Raw genomic sequence first — 20,966 nt, 5'->3', positions numbered from 1 at the left:
TTTTGGGATTTTGTATTTAAATTTTTTTTAGCTGATTTGGCAGGCATGGGATAGGCATTTTGGATGTAAATTAGTGAATGAAATGGTGGAATACACGCTCTGCGTATATAGATCGGTGAGACTAGGTCCCTAGGTGAGACAAATTCAGTATACAGTGATCCCTCAACTTACAATGGCCTCAACATACAATAGTTTCAACATACAATAGTTTCAACATACAATAGTTTCAACATACAATGGTCTTTTCTGGACTATTGTAAGTTGAAACCGGACTCAACATACAATGTACAAACAGTCCAGATCCGTGAAACTTGTCAATGGCCGGAAGAACTGACCAATCAGAATGGGCAATTTACTGGTAAAACCCCTGTATTACTGAAGTGCATGCACTGACTGATGTCTGGTAGCACCCCTTACAGTACAGGGAGGTATTACATGTTCTGTACTACTCTTAACCTGTATTACTGAAGTGTATGCACTGACTGGTGCCTGGTAGCGCTCCCTACAGTACAGGGAGGTATTACATGTTCTGTACTCTTTACCTGTACCAGGGTTAGCGGCTTCTTTGGACACCAGGTGAGGGTGGCTCCATGTTACTTTTTTAGGACACTGTGTGTATTATACAGGACCCTGAAGAATCTCCTATCCTCTACATAAACCATTGTTTCCCAACCAGGGTGCCTCCAACTGTTGCAAAACTACAACTCCCAGCATGCCCGGACAGCCTTTGGCTGTCCGGGTATGCTGGGGGTTGTAGTTTTACAACAGCTGTAGGCTCCCTGCTTGGGAAACACTGACATAGACATAGAAGCTCCTTTCCTCTACATAGACAGTGATTACAGCTCCCAGCAGATCTTTCTTACTTTTATATGTAAGGATTTGCTTTATCTATATTAGTTATCTACTTATTTTTCTTTAATCCTCACTTTTTCCTATTTTTGGATGACATTTTGGTGCCTTTAGAACCAAATACCAGGTTTCCATAGAGTTCTGGTCTCAACATACAATGGTCGTCCCAGAACCAATTAATATTGTAACTTGAGGGATTACTGTATTACTCTTAGAACAAATTCACCAATAAGGCCCAAGACAGAAATCAAAACTTAGTTTACTGATAATCAAATAATTTTAGTACAAAGAAAAATAGATGTGCTGGGATGGGGAATGGGGTACATGTGAATTTCTACACTAAAGACCCTGCCTGTCTAAAAAGGGAACTCCTAATAAGTGTGGATAGGGTTAAGGGAACACATTACACAATACAGTCAGTTTGTTAAAAAAAAAAAAAAAAAAAAAATAGGCCTCTCTTTCCTACGCGTTTCGCCCACAGATAAGGGCTCATCAGGGAGTGAGAGGACTCCACAATAGAATATTTAGCACTTAGGGATGTGAAGGAGGACTAAAGGGCCTTTGGGGGGCGCACAGAGAGGTATGTGGAGGACTTGGGCATCTAGGAGGACAGTGAGGTCTAGAGGAGGATGACAGAGGGGTATAGAGGGCAGTACAGGGGTGTGGGGTTCAGCTGAGTTGAGAAACCGTGAGGCAGCATTTTCAGGGGCGTATTGGCAGGGTTATATTTTGGAAGCCCAGTGTCTGGCAGGGTTACATTTAGGGGGCCCTGTGTCTGGCAGGGTTATAACGATTATTGTCTTCAAATAGAGGATGAGGATCTGCTGATAAAGTGAGAAACCAATGATGTCCGAGCGTCAAACTCTGCAGAGGAAGATATAGCTGAAATAAGACATGGCGTCTGGGACAGATAAAGAAGAAAAGGAGAGACAACAGAGAAGACGCCACTGCTATCATTGTGCATTCTCCTGACTGTCCCATCAGAGCTGGAGTCACTTGTAAGTTCTGCAGTAATGATGGATTGAACTGTACCCAAATGTGTGGCTCTCCTGGCATGATGAGAGTTGTAGCTTTGCAACAGCTGGAGAGCCATTTAAACGGAGGTGATCAGTGGAGGTCCTAGTTTTTGCTTTTTGTTCCGCAATTTAAAGGGGTTATCCAGGAAAAAACTGGCTCCAGAAAGTTAAACAGATTTGTAAATTACTTCTATTAAAAAAACTCTTAATCCTTTCAGTACTTATCAGCTGCTGAAGTTGAGTTGTTAGTTTCTGTGCTCTCTGACACCTGTCTCGGGAACTGTCAACCCCTTCTACGCTGTTTAGTTCCTGAGACAAGCAGAGATGTCCACAGAGAGCACTGTTGCCAGACAGAAAACAACAACTCCACTTCAGCAGCTGATAATTATTGAAAGGATTAAGATTTTTTAATAGAAGTAATTTACAAATCTGTTTACATTTCTGGAGCCAGTTGTGATAAAAAAAAATAAAAGTTTGTTCCTGGAATATCCCTTTAACTGCTAAGGCACTTGGCCGAGGGCATTTGTCCCATCAATCTAGCAATGGGTGGGGGTCTCTGCAGCCGGTCCCCCACATATCACAATGTGGTGGCCCAGTACGGGATGGTGTTTTCCCGTACATCTGCCCTGTCAGGCAGAGTCTCTCCATGTCCCCAGGGCCCCCTTTATGTATTATCCCGTGTATATAAGTTGTGATATTAATAATGTACTGTTTCTTTAATTGTTATACCATGTGATTGTTACCCAGGAGGCACTAGTGACCAGGTGACCCCCCCAAGTGACCTATGGGCTCCTTGCACAGCCCCCCTATAAAACCACGGTAAGGGGCTGAAATCCCTCTCTTGTTCCTGAGGTCCAGTGCAGTCAAGACGTCTTACAGAGTGTGTCCAGTGCATTGGAGGCTAAAGTCTGCAGCCACAAGTCAGCTCAAGTCTTCATCAGTCAAGTCAATTGTCTAGTCACCGTGGCCTGCACTAAAGTGTCTCTACATACTACAAGTCCCAGCAAGCCTGCGAGGTCCCCCTTGGGCCCTGGCTGTACTGCATAGACTGTATCACCTGTCTACCCTCAGTAAAGCTACTGTTGTCCGTAACTTGGCATCTGTGTCTTCGTGCCTGGCCCAGGACCAGCGGTATTATCTTCCGGTGGTTAAGGCTAAACCATGCCCTGGCGTCACGACAAGAAGGGGTTAATAACCTCTGCCCTGCATTGCACCCCGTTGACCCTACAACAACTTCTGATATGTTACATTGATTTGTCAGAAGTTGTAAAAAGGTTTAGGTGCACTTTGTCTGAAAAGACGTGCTAGTCCTTAAAGGGGTACTCCCGTGGAAAACTTTTTGTTTTAAATCAACTGGTGCCAGAACGTTAAACAAACAGATTTGTAAATCACTTCTATTAAAAAAAAATCTTAATCCTTCCAGTACTTTTTAGGGGCTGTATACTAAAGAGAAATCCAAAAAAGAAATGCATTTCCTCTGATGTCATGACCACAGTGCTCTCTGCTGACCTCTGCTGTCCATTTCAGGAACTGTCCAGAGCTGGAGAAAATCCACATAGAATACATATGCTGCTCTGGACAGTTCCTAAAATGGACAGAGATGTCAGCAGAGAGCACTGTGGTCATGACATCAGAGGAAATGCATTTCTTTTTTGGATTTCTCTTTAGTATACAGACCCTAAAAAGTACTGGAAGGATTAAGATTTTTTTAATAGAAGTGATTTACAAATTTAACTTTCTGGCACCAGTTGATTTAAAACAAAAAGTTTTCCACCGGAGTACCCCTTTAATATCTTGTGTATCCGTTTCACGTCACTGAATGGAATGGTCACTGCTAGAGTAATTTCTCATCACATTTTGTCTGTACACCATCCAGTAGGTCAGTGTTTCCCAACTAGGGTGCCTCCAGCTGTTGCAAAACTACAAATCCCAGCATGCCCGGACAGCCAACAACTCTCCAGCTGTTGCAAAACTGCAACTCTCATCTTGCCATGAAGTTCCATTTTTGCAACACCTGGAGGGGCACAGGTGAAGGGCAGTGTTTCCCAAGCAGGGTGCCTCCAGCTGTTGCAAAACTACAACTCCCATCTTGCCATGAAGTTGTAGTTTTGCAACACCTGGAGGGGCACAGGTGTAGGGCAGTGTTTCCCAAACAGGGTGCCTCCAGCTGTTGCAAAACTACAACTCCCAGTATGCCCGGACAGCCTTCGGCTGTCCGGGCATGCTGGGAGTTGTAGTTTTGCAACAGCTGGAGGCACCTTGGTTGGGAAACACTGTAGTAGGTATTCAACCTATAGTGCCGCATGGTGATAGGTTTCTACACATTACTTGTCTATGTTTGGTCTGTTTTTTGTGACCATATGTGTTCTATTTGTGGAACACTAAAGCGTGGTATACCCAATGGGCATGCAAATCATAAAAACGTATATGCGTCACTGTATAATCAATAAGATTTTATTTTGGGGTACCACTTTTTTAGTTGGCCTTGTCTACAATGGGGTACGGTAAAGAATACAGAGAACAGTAAGCATAATCGGCTGGTTCAGGTGTTGTCTGTGTCCTGCATATTTTGCAAGCTGCCACTAGAGGGTGCTGGTGCATTAGGTAATAATGTTCTATCGGTGACAGTGACCGCTGATTTGACCACAGAACATTTTGGGATTGGAAGAACTGTGTAATGTAATGGTATAAAAGTAGGAAAACAATGAAGGGTCTATGTAGTATTGTGTGTGGTCCTTATGTTTAATCTAATCTACATGTATTTAGTATAAAAGGTTCATCCCCTATCCACAGGGTTAAAGGGGTACTTTAACCCTGGATAACCAAAGGATAGGGGATAAGATGCCTGATCGCAGGGGACCCACCGCTGGGGACCCCCGTGATCTTCCACGCCAAACCCCGGGGGCTGATTCTAACGGGGTGCAGCATGGAAGATCACGGGGGTCCCCAGCAGTGGGACCCCCGCGATCAGGCATCTTATCCCCTATCCTTTGGATAGGGGATAAGATGTCTTAGCACCGGAGTGCCCCTTTAAGTACCTGAAACCTCTACTGATCCCGAAAACTGAAGTCCTCTGTCAGCTATGTTCCGAGGTCCCGTAGAAAATGAATGTAGCCGTAGCTGGTCATGTGCGCTGTTGCACCAGGCCAACAAGGCCGCAGCCTAGGGTGGCATTTTATCAGGGGTGGCGATATAGTGTGTGTGTGTTGTGTGTGTGTGTATGTGTGTGTGTGTATGCTGTGTAAATATATGTAAAACAAAAATAGAGAGCCAGAAACACAGCCGCTAGAGATGAGCGAACTTACAGTAAATTCGATTCATCACGAACTTCTCGGCTCGGCAGTTGATGACTTTTCCTGCATAAATTAGTTCAGCTTTCAGGTGCTCCGGTGGGCTGCAAAAGGTGGATACAGTCCTAGGAAAGAGTCTCCAGCCACCGGAGCACCTGAAAGCTGAACTAATTTATGCAGGAAAAGTCAGCGACCGCCGAGCCGAGAAGTTCGTGACGAATCTAATTTACTGTAAGTTCACTCATCTCTAATAGCCGCACATCCGCAATTTGTATAATGATCTATTTGCTTCTCAGCATAAATTCAAAAACTAACAGGTTGATAAATACATTTTGATCAAAAAGTACAAGCCCACTCGCCACGTCAAGGCCACCTAATTACAGTGGGTCCCTAACATAACACTGGTGTAGTGCCGGGTGGTGACCACTGCCTCCGAGACACCAAGCCCACAGGGGGAGCGACCCAGTGTCAGGCAGCCCCACTGCTGCCCGACCAAGCTCCCGGCTCCGGGCCGCACCACCCAACAGACAAGGTATCACAGCAACGATGGCCGCCCCAGAGCACCACACCATTGTGAACACCTACCATGTGCTCCCTACAAGAGGGCGGGGAGAATGTAAGGAGGAAACCCATATACAGTCTCCTGCTAATTAAAAACGCCTGGGCCGAATGGGTTTCCTCCAAACATTCTCCCCGCCCTCTGGTAGGGAGCACATGGTAGGTGTTCACACTGGTGTGGTGCTCTGTGGCGGCCATTGTTTCTGTGATGCTTTGTCTGTTGGGTGGTGCGGCCGGAGCCGGGGGCTTGGTCAGGTTGCAGTGGGGCTGCCTGGCCACTGGGTCGTTCCCCCTGTGGGCTTGGTGTGGCAGTGGTAACCGCCTGGCACTATGCCAGTGTTAGGTTAGGGACCCACCCTGAATAGGTGGCCTTGAAGTGGCGAGTGGGCTGACCTGTTAGTTTTTGAATTTATGCTGAGAAGCAAATAAATCATAATACAAATTGTGGATGTGCGGCTGTGATTCTGTTTCTCTATTTTGTTTTATAAATATTATATGTACTACGGCTGGAAGGTAAGTCCTGTGTCTGAAGAAAGGGAGGGTCGTCATAGGGCAGCACACAACCAAAATTTACAACTGGTAGATAGTGTTGCTCGCGAATATTCGCAATGCGAATTTTATTCACGAATATCGCATATTCGCGAATGTGCGAATATTCGCGAATATAGCACTATATATTCGTAATTACAAATATTCTTTTTTTTTTTTTTCCCCCACAGTACACATCACAGTGATCATCCCTCTCTGCTTCCAGCTTGTGTGGTGTAAAGAAGGCTCTAATACTACTGTGTGCGCGAATTTTCGCATATGTTAATTTTCGCATTTGCGAATTTTCGCTTATGCGAAAATAAAACGAGAATATTACGAATATGCGAATATTCGTGAATATATGACGAATTTTCGTCCATATATTCGCGAATTCGAATATGGCCTATGCCGCTCAACACTACTGGTAGCCCCATACTCATGGCCATCATACCCTATGATGAACCCAAGTACACTTTCTATACGCCTTTTGTCTTTTTAGGGCAATTGGACATCTGAACCCCATCTATAAGCCATAGCAGATCCCCTCCCATAAGCACCATGGTATATGTAGGACATAACCTGCCTTTCATATGAATAGTCACGTGTATGTTATGTTTCCCCTGTAGTGGGCGCTGTAGAGGAAATGATCAGCAGACAGAGATACACAGCTTTACACCCAAAAGACATTTTTCCTTCCTTTTTGGTTTGTGAGAAATGTGGTTTCTCTTATTATACTTTTATACTGTGCACCTGATAGCAGGGGTCTACAAACTGGACCTCCAGCAGTTGCAAAACTACAACTCCCAGCATGGCTGGACAGCCATAGTTTTGCAATATCTGGAGGTCCATAGTTTGGAGAACACTACCCTATGCAGGGAGAAGGACTGAACTGAAGTTGTTGCATTTTGCCTGGGAATAAGACTGCTTTAAAGAGAACCTGTCCTCAAACCATATTTTCTCAAACTAACTTATTTTCCCTAACTAATCCTAACATCCCTACTGCCCTTAACAAAAAAATTTTCCAAGCTTTAAAAAGCTCTGTATCTTATCTTTCCCCTTGCTCACATTGTGTGAGCTCCTGGCAAGGGAAAGTGAGCGTTCCCCAGCAGGCGCAACATCACTGAAGCCTACGAGAGGAATGTCCTGCACGCACTTCCTGAGTTTGGACTCCTGCCAGGCTGCGAGGAGACCAAACTGACTGACTTGTGGCAGGGAACAGAACAGAGCCACCTAGTGTCCGTTTTTTTCATTCACATTAAAAACCTATAAAGGTTGAGAAGTTTAATAGCAAGAAAATAGCAAAGTGTCTTATAATTACATAAGGAACAATATTTTAAAAGTTTAGTTTGGTGACAGGTACTCTTTAGAAGCAACTTAGATAGCGAAGTCTGAGAGTGTGTAATGGAAGTGTGTAATGGGAGTGTGTAATGGGAGTGTGTAATGGAAGTGTGCCATTGTAAATGTGACTTGAGATTCAGTGACTTTAGATTCTGGGAGTTTAGAAGAGTCACTTATAGGTATTCACCCCCTTATATATAACTGATTTTGGTTCTGTAGCCCCAAAAGTAAAAAATGTCCTCTATCTCGTGCTATGTATGCGTTCCTTGAGCAGCCGTTTGAGGGGGAATACTGCTGTGTGAGATGTGAGCTTGTTGTGCGCTTGGAACAGTGTTTTCCCAACCAGGGTGTCTCCAGCTGTGGCCAAACTACAACTCCCAGAATGCACTAACAGCCAAAGGCTGTCCAGGCATGCTGGGAGTTGTAGTTTGGCCACAGCTGGAGACACCCTGGTTGGGAAACACTGGCTTGGAAGCTCAGATCCTGGATCTAAATCAACAACTTGAAACATTGAGAAGCAGGGAGAATGTGGAGAGGAATCTGCCGGTCACTAAGCCAGCAGGCTCTGGTGTAGAGAGGGGGTGTCTGCTCCAGTAGGGAGGAGTGCAGGGCAGACAGGTGCTGGTAATGGGGGACTGTATTATTAGGGGGACAGACAGGGCGATCTGTCACAAAGACTGGAATCGTCAAACAGTGTTTTGTCTTCCTCGCACACAAAGGTCGTACACAGAGTGCAGGTGGAATGTCCTTAGAAAAGATTTTAGGGACTTAGGCAGCAAGATTAAGGAAAGGACCTCCAATGTAGTATTTAGAGATGAGCGAATTTTTGAAAAATTCGATTCGACTGATTCGTCGAATTTCTTGCAAAAAATCTATTTGATCCGAATAAATTTACAGCGAATCGATTAAAATAAAGTGTGTGTTTTTAACTTTTTTCAAATTTTTTTTCTTAATTTTTTTAATTTGATAGGTAGTACTACTACTCCCAGCATGGAACAGACTGTTCCACAATGGGAGTAGTAGTACACGTACTAATAGACAGATTTCCCTGGGTCTGACACCCTTTGCGATCCTCCTATATAATGTATACAAGCCGGCTGCCGGCCGCTCTTCTGCGCGATCCTGCACTATGTTCTGCAATGTAAAGTTCCTCACATTACAGATTAATATTTCCCACAGAGAGCTGTGATTGGCCAGATGGTTCCAGCCAATCACAACTCTCTGCGGGAAATATGAATAATAGGTATATGTGTATGTAGATAGATAGATAAAATATAAATATATGGCAGTGCAGGGGACCAGAGAAGAGCAGCTTGGCCTCGCATCTATACATTATACAGGAGGATCACAGCAGGTGTTAGTAGTGATACCCGCTGTGATCTGTCCTTTACTGCAGGTACTACTGCTCCCAACATGGAGCACACTCAGCTCCGTGCCGGGAGCTGTAGTACCTGTATTAATAGACAAATCGCAGCGATTCTGACACTTCTGACACCTGTTGCGATCTGTCTATTAATGCAGGAACTACAGCTCCCAGCGTGGAGTTGAGTATACTCCATGTTGGGAGCAGTAGTACCGGCAGTTTAAGCGCAACTGTCATGGATTTTAACCCCCATAAACTGTCATCCTGGAGCTAAAGTTGTTAGAAATTACAGTTCAAGCATACCTTTTGCTGCTTTCTAGCAGCATTAAAGGGGTAGTCCAGTGGTGAAAAATGTATCCCCTATCCGAAGGATAGGGGATAAGTTTGAGATCGCGGGGGGGGGTCCGACCGCTGGGGCCCCCTGCGATCTCTCTGTACGGGGCCCCGGCTCTCCGGCCAGATAGCGGGTGTCGACCTCCGCACGAAGCGGCGGCCGACACGCCCCCTCAATACATCTCTATGGCAGAGCCGGATATTGCCGAAGGCAGCGCTTCGGCTCTGCCATAGAGTTGTATTGAGGGGGCGTGTCAGCCGCCGCTTTGTGCGGAGGTCGACACGTCCTCTTCCCGCGGGCTGTCGGGGCTCCGTACAGGAGATCGCAGAGGGCCCCAGCGGTCGGACCCCCCGCGATCTCAAATTTATCCCCTATCCTTAGGATAGGGGATAAGTTGTTCACCACTGGGTCACCACTGGACTACTCCTTTAATCGGGCTAAAAAATGCTTTTTATTAAAGTCAGCCGCAGTCAAATATCCTCTGTATGTCAGCGCTGGGACCGCTGGGTGATTGACACATAGGCCCCAGCGCACAGGGTGCCTTATTCTTATATGTGGGTGCTGAGTTTGCTACTGTAAAAGAATAAAAAGTGAACACACACTTTATTAAACACATTATTTACTTACATTACTAATAAAAAAGTTTAACAGAATGAATTATAAAAAATATATTATTTTTACATTTAAATCAAATCGAATTTTTCATGAAATGCGGAACGAATTCGGATCCGTCCGATTCAATTCGCTCATCTTTAGTAATATTTTCTGAAATATTACCAGTACCACCAAAGAGGCAGCGAGAGGCTGGTGTAGTAAACAAGTGGCTCAGAAGCTGGTGTGGGAAGGAAGGGTTTGGGTTCATGGAAAACATGGCCGACTTCTGTCACCTACAGACTCATCCGTAGTAGAACGACAATATAGAAGGGGAAGATAAAGAGAATGGGAGAGATAATTAAACCGTGGGTGGAGCTGGGGAAAGGGTTACGATCAGTCATAAGTGATCAGAGGAAAGGAAATGAAAGAAAACATGAAGAGCATGTATACTAATGCCAGAAGCCTCAATAATAAGATGGGGGAACTATTAATAGGGTACTCCGCTGCTCAGCGTTTGGAACAAACTGTTCCGAACGCTGGAGGCGGCGCCGGGAGCTCGTGACGCCATAGCCCTGCCCCCTCAATGCAAGTCTATGGGAGGGGGCGTGACAGTTGTCACGCCCCCTCCCATAGACTTACATTGAGGGGGCAGGGCTATGGCGTCACGAGCTCCCGGCACCGCCTCCAGCGTTCGGAACAATTTGTTCCAAACGCTAAGCAGCGGAGAGTACCCCTTTAACATCTGTTGTGGGTAAGATTTTTGAGGGTTTTCTGGCATATCTCAATGAAAATAACCTAATATCACATCAACAACATGGGTTTAGGCGGGATCGTTCCTGTCAGACTAATCTGATCATCTATGATGAGGCAGGAAAACAGAGAAAAGATGGACCCTATGGAGGCGCTGCTCACGACCAAAGTACAAAGGTGTAGTAGAAAAAGTGCCAAGAGTGCACTGTATTTATTAGTTTCCAATAACGCGTTTCGGAGGGTATCTCCTCCTTCATCAGATTGGCATCTGCCAATCTGATGAAGGAGGAGATACCCTCCGAAACGCGTCCACTTCTTATTAATATCTTTATTAATGACCTTGCAGAGGGATTACAGAGTAGAATCTCTATATTTGCAGATGACAATACACTGGGTAGGGTGATTACCAAAGAGGATGATAACATAATATTACAGAGGGATCTGGGGAAGCTGGAGGCACGGGGCACAGACATGGCAAATTAAATTTAATGTGGATAAATGTAAGGTTATGCACTTGTATAATTATGTGCTAAATAATAAGAATAAGAGCAGTGAGACTATGGAACTCTCTGCCACATGACGTTATGATTAGAAATGGGCGAACTTACAATAAAATCAATTTGTCACGAACTTCTCGGCTCGGCAGTTGATGGCTTTTCTGCATAAATGAGTTCAGCTTTCAGGTGCTCCCGTGGGCTGGAAAAGGTGGATACAGTCCTATGAAAGAGTCTCCAGCCACCGGAGCACCTGAAAGCTGAACTAATTTATGCAGGAAAAGTCATCAACTGCCGAGCTGAGAAGTTCGTGACGAATCGAATTTACTGTAAGTTCGCTCATCTCTAGCGGTGATGTCTGACTCAATAAATAAGTTCTAGGGAGCCTGGATGTTTTTCTGGAAAAATATAATTTTACCGGTTATGGATAGTAGATTTATGGGGATAGAACGTTTATCCGGGGATTTATTCTGATGCCATATTGGGGTCATAAAGGAATTTTTCCCCTGGTATGGGGCAATTGGCATCAGACTTTTAGGGTAAACTCGATGGACTCATGTGTTTTTTTTTTTTTTTTTTTTTTTTTTTTCAACCTTTACGGACTATGTGGGAGATTTATTAAAACCTGTGAAAAGGAAGAGTGGTGCAGTTGCCCATAGCAACCAATCAGATCGCTGCTTTCATTTTTCACAGGCCTCTTTATGAAAGAAGAAATCTGGTTTCTATGGGCAACTGCACCACTCTTCCTCAATGTTACAATTCTGTGGATAGGACACATATTTTGGAGAAGGGAATACCCCTTTAATAGATATAGTTTAGGGCAGTGTCTTTTATTTAGGTGCAAAATTCTGTACTGGGGGCTCAAAGCTCTGCTCTTCTGATCCAGAGCTCCGAACCCTCTGCTTCCCATCTCACAGAATTGGATCTTGGAACTCTATGGTGGTTTGCTTTGAGCTGCCACTAGGGGGCGCACAGTGCATAGAGATGAACCTGCTCAGTGTATTTCATGTTATGTTATTGATTTATTCACCTGTATTCTATGTGCATTACATTACATGCTGATGTATATATATTGATAGACATGTTTACACTTTCTAACAGCCAGTAATGAGGGGCAGTATTATATAGCAGTATTATATAATACTGCCCCTCATTACTGGCTATCAATATTTCCATCAGCATGTAATACAATGTGATGCACATGGAATACAGGTGAATAAATCAATACAACACCAGTATTATATAAGTATATTAATGTAGTAGTGAGAAGCGGTATTATATGCGTATACTGGTATAGTAGTGAGGGAAAGTATTCTATTGGTGAGTATACTATGAGTATACCGGTATTATATAATTACATTTGTGTAGTAGTGAGGAGTTTTCGTTTGAGTATACTGGTGTAGTAGTAAGGGGTGGATTTATATGAGCTACATAATTATATTGGTGTAGTAGTGAGGGGCCGTACAGTATAATTTGGTGTAGCAGTGAGGGGCGGTATTATATAATTAGTGTAGTAGTGAGGGGCAGTATTATATGGTGTAGCAGTGAGGGGCAGTATTATATGGTGTAGCAGTGAGGGGCGGTATTATATAATTGGTGTAGTAATGAGGGGCGGTATTATATAATTATATTGGTGTAGTAGTGAGGGGCGGTATTATATAATTATATTGGTGTAGCAGTGAAGGGCGGTATTATATGGCGTAGCAGTGAGGGGCGGTATTATATAGTGTAGCAGTGAGGGGCGGTATTATATAGTGTAGCAGCGAGGGGCGGTATTATATTATGTAGCAGTGACGAGCGGTATTATATAGTGTAGCAGTGAGGAGCGGTATTATATAGTGTAGTAGTGAGGAGCAGTATTATATAATTGGTATAGTAGTGAGGGCCAGTATTATATAATTGGTGTAGTAGTGAGGGGCGGTATTATATAGTGTAGTAGTGAGGGGCGGTATTATATAGTGTAGCAGTGAGGGACGGTATTATATAGTGTAGCAGTGAGGAGCGGTATTATATAAAGTAGTAGTGAGGAGCAGTATTATATAATTGGTGTAGTAGTGAGGAACGGCATTATATAGTGTGGCAATAAGGGGTGGTATTATATAATTGGTGTAGTAGTGAGGGGCAGTATTATATAATTGGTGTAGTAGTGAGAGGCGGTATTATATAATTGGTGTAGTAGTGAGGGGCGGTATTATATTGGTGTAGTAGTGAGGGGCGGTATTATATTGGTGTAGTAATGATGGGCGGTATTATATAATTGGTGTAGTAGTGAGGAGCGGTATTATATTGGTGTAGCAGTGAGGAGCGGTATTATATATTTGGTGTAGTAAAGAGAGGCTGTATTATATTGGTGTAGTAGTGAGGAGCGGTATTATATTGGTGTAGTAGTGAGGAGCGGTATTATATAATTGGTGTAATAGTGAGGGGCGGTATTATATTGGTGTAGTAGTGAGGAGCGGTATTATATAATTGGTGTAGTAGTGAGGGGCGGTATTATATTGGTGTAGTAGTGAGGAGCGGTATTATATTAGTGTAGTAGTGAGGAGCGGTATTATATAGTTGGTGTAGCAGTGAGGGGCGGTATTATATTGGTGTAGTAGTGAGAAGCGGTATTATATTGGTGTAGTAGTGAGGAGTGGTATTATATTGGTGTAGTAGTGAGGGGCGGTATTATATAATTGGTGTAGTAGTGAGGGGCGGTATTATATAATTGGTGTAGTAGTGAGGGGCGGTATTATATTGGTGTAGTAATGAGGGCGGTATTATATTGGTGTAGTAGTGAGGGGCGGTATTATATAATTGGTGTAGCAGTGAGGGGCGGTATTATATTGGTGTAGTAGTGAGGGGCGGTATTATATTGGTGTAGCAGTGAGGAGCGGTATTATATAATTGGTGTAGTAGTGAGGAACGGTATTATATAGTGTGGCAATAAGGGGTGGTATTATATAATTGGTGTAGTAGTGAGGGGCAGTATTATATAATTGGTGTAGTAGTGAGAGGCGGTATTATATAATTGGTGTAGTAGTGAGGGGCGGTATTATATTGGTGTAGTAGTGAGGGGCGGTATTATATTGGTGTAGTAGTGAGGGGTGGTATGATATAATTGGTGGTAGTAGTGAGGGGCGGTATTATATAGTTGGTGTAGTAATGATGGGCGGTATTATATAATTGGTGTAGTAGTGAGGAGCGGTATTATATTGGTGTAGTAGTGAGGAGCGGTATTATATTGGTGTAGCAGTGAGGAGCGGTATTATATAGTTGGTGTAGTAGTGAGGGGCGGTATTATATAGTTGGTGTAGTAGTGAGGGGCGGTATTATGTAGTTGTGTAGTAGTGAGGAGCGGTATTATATTGGTGTAGTAGTAGTGAGGGGCGGTATTATATTAGTGTAGTAGTGAGGGGCGGTATTATATAGTTGGTGTAGTAGTGAGGGGCGGTATTATATAGTTGTGTAGTAGTGAGGAGCGGTATTATATTGGTGTAGTAGTAGTGAGGGGCGGTATTATATTGGTGTAGCAGTGAGGAGCGGTATTATATAATTGGTGTAGTAGTGAGGAGCGGTATTATATTGGTGTAGTAGTGAGGAGCGGTATTATATTGATGTAGTAGTGAGGGGCGGTATTATATTGGTGTAGTAGTGAGGAGCGGTATTATATCGGTGTAGTAGTGAGGAGCGGTATTATATCGGTGTAGTAGTGAGGGGCGGTATTATATTGGTGTAGTAGTGAGGAGCGGTATTATATCGGTGTAGTAGTGAGGGGCGGTATTATATAGTTGGTGTAGTAGTGAGGGGCGGTATTATATAGTTGGTGTAGTAGTAGTAGTGAGGAGCGGTATTATATCGGTGTAGTAGTGAGGGGCGGTATTATATAGTTGGTGTAGTAGTGAGGGGCGGTATTATATAGTTGGTGTAGTAGTGAGGGGCGGTATTATATAGTTGGTGTAGTAGTGAGGGGCGGTATTATATAGTTGGTGTAGTAGTGAGGGGTGGTATTATATTGGTGTAGTAGTGAGGGGCGGTATTATATCGGTGTAGTAGTGAGGGGCGGTATTATATCGGTGTAGTAGTGAGGGGCGGTATTATATGGTTGGTGTAGTAGTGAGGAGCGGTATTATATCGGTGTAGTAGTGAGGAGCAGTATTATATAGTTGGTGTATTAGTAGTGAGGGGCGGTATTATATAGTTGGTGTAGTAGTGAGGGGTGGTATTATATTGGTGTAGTAGTGAGGGGCGGTATTATATCGGTGTAGTAGTGAGGGGCGGTATTATATCGGTGTAGTAGTGAGGGGCGGTATTATATAGTTGGTGTAGTAGTGAGGAGCGGTATTATATTAGTGTAGTAGTGAGGGGCGGTATTATATAGTTGGTGTAGTAGTGAGGAGTGGTATTATATCGGTGTAGTAGTGAGGGGCGGTATTATATAGTTGGTGTAGTAGTGAGGGGCGGTATTATATCGGTGTAGTAGTGAGGGGCGGTATTATATAGTTGGTGTAGTAGTGAGGAGCGGTATTATATCGGTGTAGTAGTGAAGGCCGGTATTATATAGTTGGTGTAGTAGTGAGGGGCGGTATTATATAGTTGGTGTAGTAGTGAGGGGCGGTATTATATAGTTGGTGTAGTAGTAGTAGTAGTAGTGAGGAGCGGTATTATATCGGTGTAGTAGTGAGGAGCGGTATTATATTGGTGTAGTAGTAAGGGGCGGTATTATATAGTTGGTGTAGTAGTGAGGGGCGGTATTATATAGTTGGTGTAGTAGTAAGGGGCGGTATTATATAGTTGGTGTAGTAGTGAGGAGCGGTATTATATTGGTGTAGTAGTGAGGGGTGGTATTATATGGTTGGTGTAGTAGTGAGGAGCGGTATTATATCGGTGTAGTAGTGAGGAGCGGTATTATATTGGTGTAGTAGTGAGGGGCGGTATTATATAGTTGGTGTAGTAGTGAGGAGCGGTATTATATTGGTGTAGTAGTGAGGGGCGGTATTATATAGTTGGTGTAGTAGTGAGGAGCGGTATTATATTGGTGTAGTAGTGAGGGGCGGTATTATATAGTTGGTGTAGTAGTGAGGGGCGGTATTATATTGGTGTAGTAGTGAGGGGCGGTATTATATAGTTGGTGTAGTAGTGAGGAGCGGTATTATATTGGTGTAGTAGTGAGGAGCGGTATTATATTGGTGTAGTAGTGAGGAGCGGTATTATATTGGTGTAGTAGTGAGGAGCGGTATTATATCGGTGTAGTAGTGAGGAGCGGTATTATATTGGTGTAGTAGTGAGGGGTGGTATTATATGGTTGGTGTAGTAGTGAGGAGCGGTATTATATCGGTGTAGTAGTGAGGAGCGGTATTATATCGGTGTAGTAGTGAGGAGCGGTATTATATTGGTGTAGTAGTGAGGGGCGGTATTATATAGTTGGTGTAGTAGTGAGGGGCGGTATTATATCGGTGTAGTAGTGAGGAGCGGTATTATATCGGTGTAGTAGTGAGGGGCGGTATTATATAGTTGGTGTATTAGTAGTGAGGGGCGGTATTATACGGTTGGTGTAGTAGTGAGGAGCGGTATTATATTGGTGTAGTAGTGAGGGGTGGTATTATATGGTTGGTGTAGTAGTGAGGAGCGGTATTATATCGGTGTAGTAGTGAGGAGCGGTATTATATCGGTGTAGTAGTGAGGAGCGGTATTATATTGGTGTAGTAGTGAGGGGCGGTATTATATAGTTGGTGTAGTAGTGAGGGGCGGTATTATATCGGTGTAGTAGTGAGGAGCGGTATTATATCGGTGTAGTAGTGAGGGGCGGTATTATATAGTTGGTGTATTAGTAGTGAGGGGCGGTATTATACGGTTGGTGTAGTAGTGAGGAGCGGTATTATATTGGTGTAGTAGTGAGGGGTGGTATATGGTTGGTGTAGTAGTGAGGAGCGGTATTATATCGGTGTAGTAGTGAGGAGCGGTATTATATCGGTGTAGTAGTGAGGAGCGGTATTATATTGGTGTAGTAGTGAGGGGCGGTATTATATAGTTGGTGTAGTAGTGAGGGGCGGTATTATATCGGTGTAGTAGTGAGGAGCGGTATTATATCGGTGTAGTAGTGAGGGGCGGTATTATATAGTTGGTGTATTAGTAGTGAGGGGCGGTATTATATAGTTGGTGTATTAGTAGTGAGGGGCGGTATTATATAGTTGGTGGGGAGCCGCAGAGAGTAGTGAGGAGACGCAGTGTGTACGCTCCTGTACTCTCATCCCCATCGTCTCTGGACCAGTCTCCGCCCCCTTTCACTGTCGTCCAATCAAACGCGGCGTTACATGACGGAGAGCGGTCACATGACCCGTGCCGGCTGCTTCTTCTCATGTACGGGGGACAGGTGGCGGCAGCACCGGGGACGGGATGGCAGAGGACGAGCTGGCCTCAATGCTTCACCGGCGCCTGCGGATGGAGGACCCGGCGGAGGGGGAGCGGGAGCCGCCGCACAGGAGGGTCTTCAACCCCTACACAGAGTTCAAGGAGTTCAGCAGGAAGCAGATCAAGGACATGGAGGAGATGTTCAGGCGGTGAGTGCCCCGGTGCCCGGCTGTGCGGGAAAGGAGTATGTCAGCTACTGCTGTCTGTATACAGTGACCCATCAGGATGACAAAGCCGGCTCTGCTACATCTGTAATGTATATAGCAAAATGCAATATAGATAGAATCCACATCTAATATGTTCAAACAAATGGAATAAATATATATATATATATATATATATATATATATATATCTATCTGCAGTATATACACGCACAGTATACATTACATATGGAATGCCTATATATATATATATATCTATATCTGCAGTATATATACTCACATTATACATCACATATGGATTGACCATCTATATATATATATATATATATATATATATATATATATATATATATATATCTCTGCAGTATATACACGCACAGTATACATTACATATGGAATGCATATATATATATCTGGAGTATATACACACAGTATACATTACATATGGAATGCCCATCTATATATTTATATACTCACAGTATACATCACATATGGATTGACCATCTATATATATATATATATATATATATATATATATATATATATATATATCTGCAGTATATACACACACAGTAAACATTACATATGGAATGCCTATATATATATATATATATATATATATATATATATATATATATATATACCCCGTATATATAATATATATATATATATATATATATATATATATATCTGCAGTATACTCACAGTATACATCACATATGGATTGACCATCTATATATATATATATATATATATATATATATATATATATATATATATATATACACACACAGTATACATTACATATGGAATGCCTATATATATATATATATATATAATATATATATATATATATAATATATATATATATATATATATATATCTCTGCAGTATACTCACAGTATACATCACATATGGATTGACCATCTATATATATATATATATATATATATATATCTGCAGTATATACACACACAGTATACATTACATATGGAATGCCCATCTATATATATCTGCAAGTTAGATAATAAAGATTATACAGTATATATACACTTAAGTGTGTATATATACTGTATAATATATATTTATATATATATATATATACGGTATATACACACACTAATATGTAGATTAACAAATGACCTTGTTCAGAAGAATCCATCCGGCTTTCATCTTTGAAATGGGGCCATAAACATGACCGGGGGCCCCTGGCTGGTTGCTATGGGTAACAGGGACACGTTTTGGCCCCTCATTTACGTCACATCCATTATACTTCTCCCTACACATAGTCAGCCATAGGATTTTACTCTGGTTTGCAAACTGTAGATGATGCAGAACTACAACTCCCAGCAAGGTCCATCAATTAATCTGTAATGACATGCTGGGTACTGTAGTCCCCCCACATTTGTATAGCCTCCAGCTGTTGAGTGCTAGCTCTTGTGCCCTAATAGGATCTCCCAGCAGGACTCCCTCTCCGCACAGCCGGCTTTACTCCTGGCTCAGCTAATGGGTTAATGTCATTATGGCCTCCCCTAGATATGCAGGGTGGGGGCTGGGCGGTGGGGAGGGCTCCTTCATTCAGTAGTAGACGCAGCGGTGGGGGGGGGGGTCACTTGTCACGATGCAGAACATGAGCCCATATGATGAAGATTATAGGGGGGGGGGGGGGGGTCATCCCCTGGACGTGTCATCTGCCATCACCATTCATCATCTCCTCGTAAACAGACGGACGCTTTCCATTCAGAGCCGGAGACCACAACATGGGAGTAATAGGCAACAGGTAGTGGAGGAGCGGCGGATTATAGGCGGCACATAGAAGATTAGGAGACGCTCCTATATGGGGGGCAGCAGGGATGGGTACACGGGGTACAGTCTGACCCTCCTCTATTATCCTAGACAATCTCTGGGGGTTATCAGTGATCTGTATGTTATATATAGTAGTGGAATCCAGTGCCTGAGCGGTGATGTGGGGGAGGGCAGGACCGAGAGGAGGGAGACATCTGTGATATAGGGGGAGACATCTCAAATATAGGGGGAGACGTCTGTGATAGAGGGGGGAGACATCTGTAATAGAGGGGGAAGACATCTGTAATATAGAGGGAGGAAGACATCTGTAATATATGGGGGAGACATCTGTAATAGAGGGGGAAGACATCTGTAATATAGAGGGAGGAAGACATCTGTAATATATGGGGGAGACATCTGTAATAGAGGGGGAAGACATCTGTAATATAGAGGGAGGAAGACATCTGTAATAGAGGGGGAAGACATCTGTAATAGAGGGGGGAAGACATCTGTAATAGAGGGGGAAGACATCTGTAATAGAGGGGGGAAGACATCTGTAATAGAGGGGGGAAGACATCTGTAATAGAGGGGGAAGACATCTGTAATAGAGGGGGAAGACATCTGTAATAGAGGGGAAGACATCTGTAATAGAGGGGGGAGACATCTGTAATAGAGGGGGGAGACATCTGTGATATAGGAGGGAGACATCTGTAATATACGAGGGAGACATCTGTAATATACGAGGGAGACATCTCTAATTTCAGGGGGAGACATCTCTAATTTCGGGGGGAGACATCTCTAATTTCGGGGGGAGACATCTCTAATTTAATTTCGGGGGGAGAGACATCTGTAATATATGGGGGAGACATCTGTAATATAGGAGGGAGACATCTGTAATATAGGGGGGGAGACATCTGTAATATAGGGGGGGAGACATCTGTAATATAGGGGGGGAGACATCTGTAATAGAGGGGGGAAGACATCTGTAATATATGGGGGAGACATCTGTAATATATGGGGGAGACATCTGTAATAGAGGGGGGAGACATCTGTAATAGAGGGGGGAGACATCTGTAATAGAGGGGGGAGACATCTGTAATAGAGGGGGGAGACATCTGTAATAGAGGGGGGAGACATCTGTAATAGAGGGGGGAGACATCTGTAATAGAGGGGGGAGACATCTGTAATAGAGGGGGAGACATCTGTGATATAGGAGGGAGACATCTGTGATATAGGAGGGAGACATCTGTGATATAGGAGGGAGACATCTGTGATATACGAGGGAGACATCTGTGATATAGGAGGGAGACATCTGTGATATAGGAGGGAGACATCTGTGATATACGAGGGAGACATCTGTGATATACGAGGGAGACATCTGTGATATACGAGGGAGACATCTCTAATTTCGGGGGGAGAGACATCTGTAATATATGGGGGAGACATCTGTAATATAGGAGGGGAGACATCTGTAATATAGGAGGGGAGACATCTGTAATATAGGGGGGAGA

At 43.5% G+C, this 20,966-nt stretch overlaps 1 protein-coding gene across 2 annotated transcripts in view; it reads left to right on the top strand.

Annotated features, from left to right (window-relative positions):
* The first annotated feature begins 17,429 nt into the window (after positions 1–17,429).
* LOC130293649 (EF-hand domain-containing protein D2-like) overlaps positions 17,430–20,966 on the top strand; it is a 23,468-nt gene continuing 19,931 nt past the window's right edge. Inside the window, exon 1 of one of the 2 annotated variants that reach the window (XM_056542584.1) lies at positions 17,430–17,656. In XM_056542584.1, the coding sequence (XP_056398559.1) occupies positions 17,493–17,656 (164 nt within the window). In that variant the 5' untranslated portion in view covers positions 17,430–17,492. Of the gene's footprint in view, positions 17,657–19,340; positions 19,451–20,966 lie in introns of those variants that run through there. The other variant, XM_056542585.1, reaches the window with a different exon arrangement.

Source organism: Hyla sarda, chromosome 10, assembly GCF_029499605.1.
Source record: "Hyla sarda isolate aHylSar1 chromosome 10, aHylSar1.hap1, whole genome shotgun sequence".
NCBI classification, from domain to species: Eukaryota; Metazoa; Chordata; class Amphibia; order Anura; family Hylidae; genus Hyla; species Hyla sarda.
This window is presented reverse-complemented; position numbering and strand designations above follow the sequence as displayed.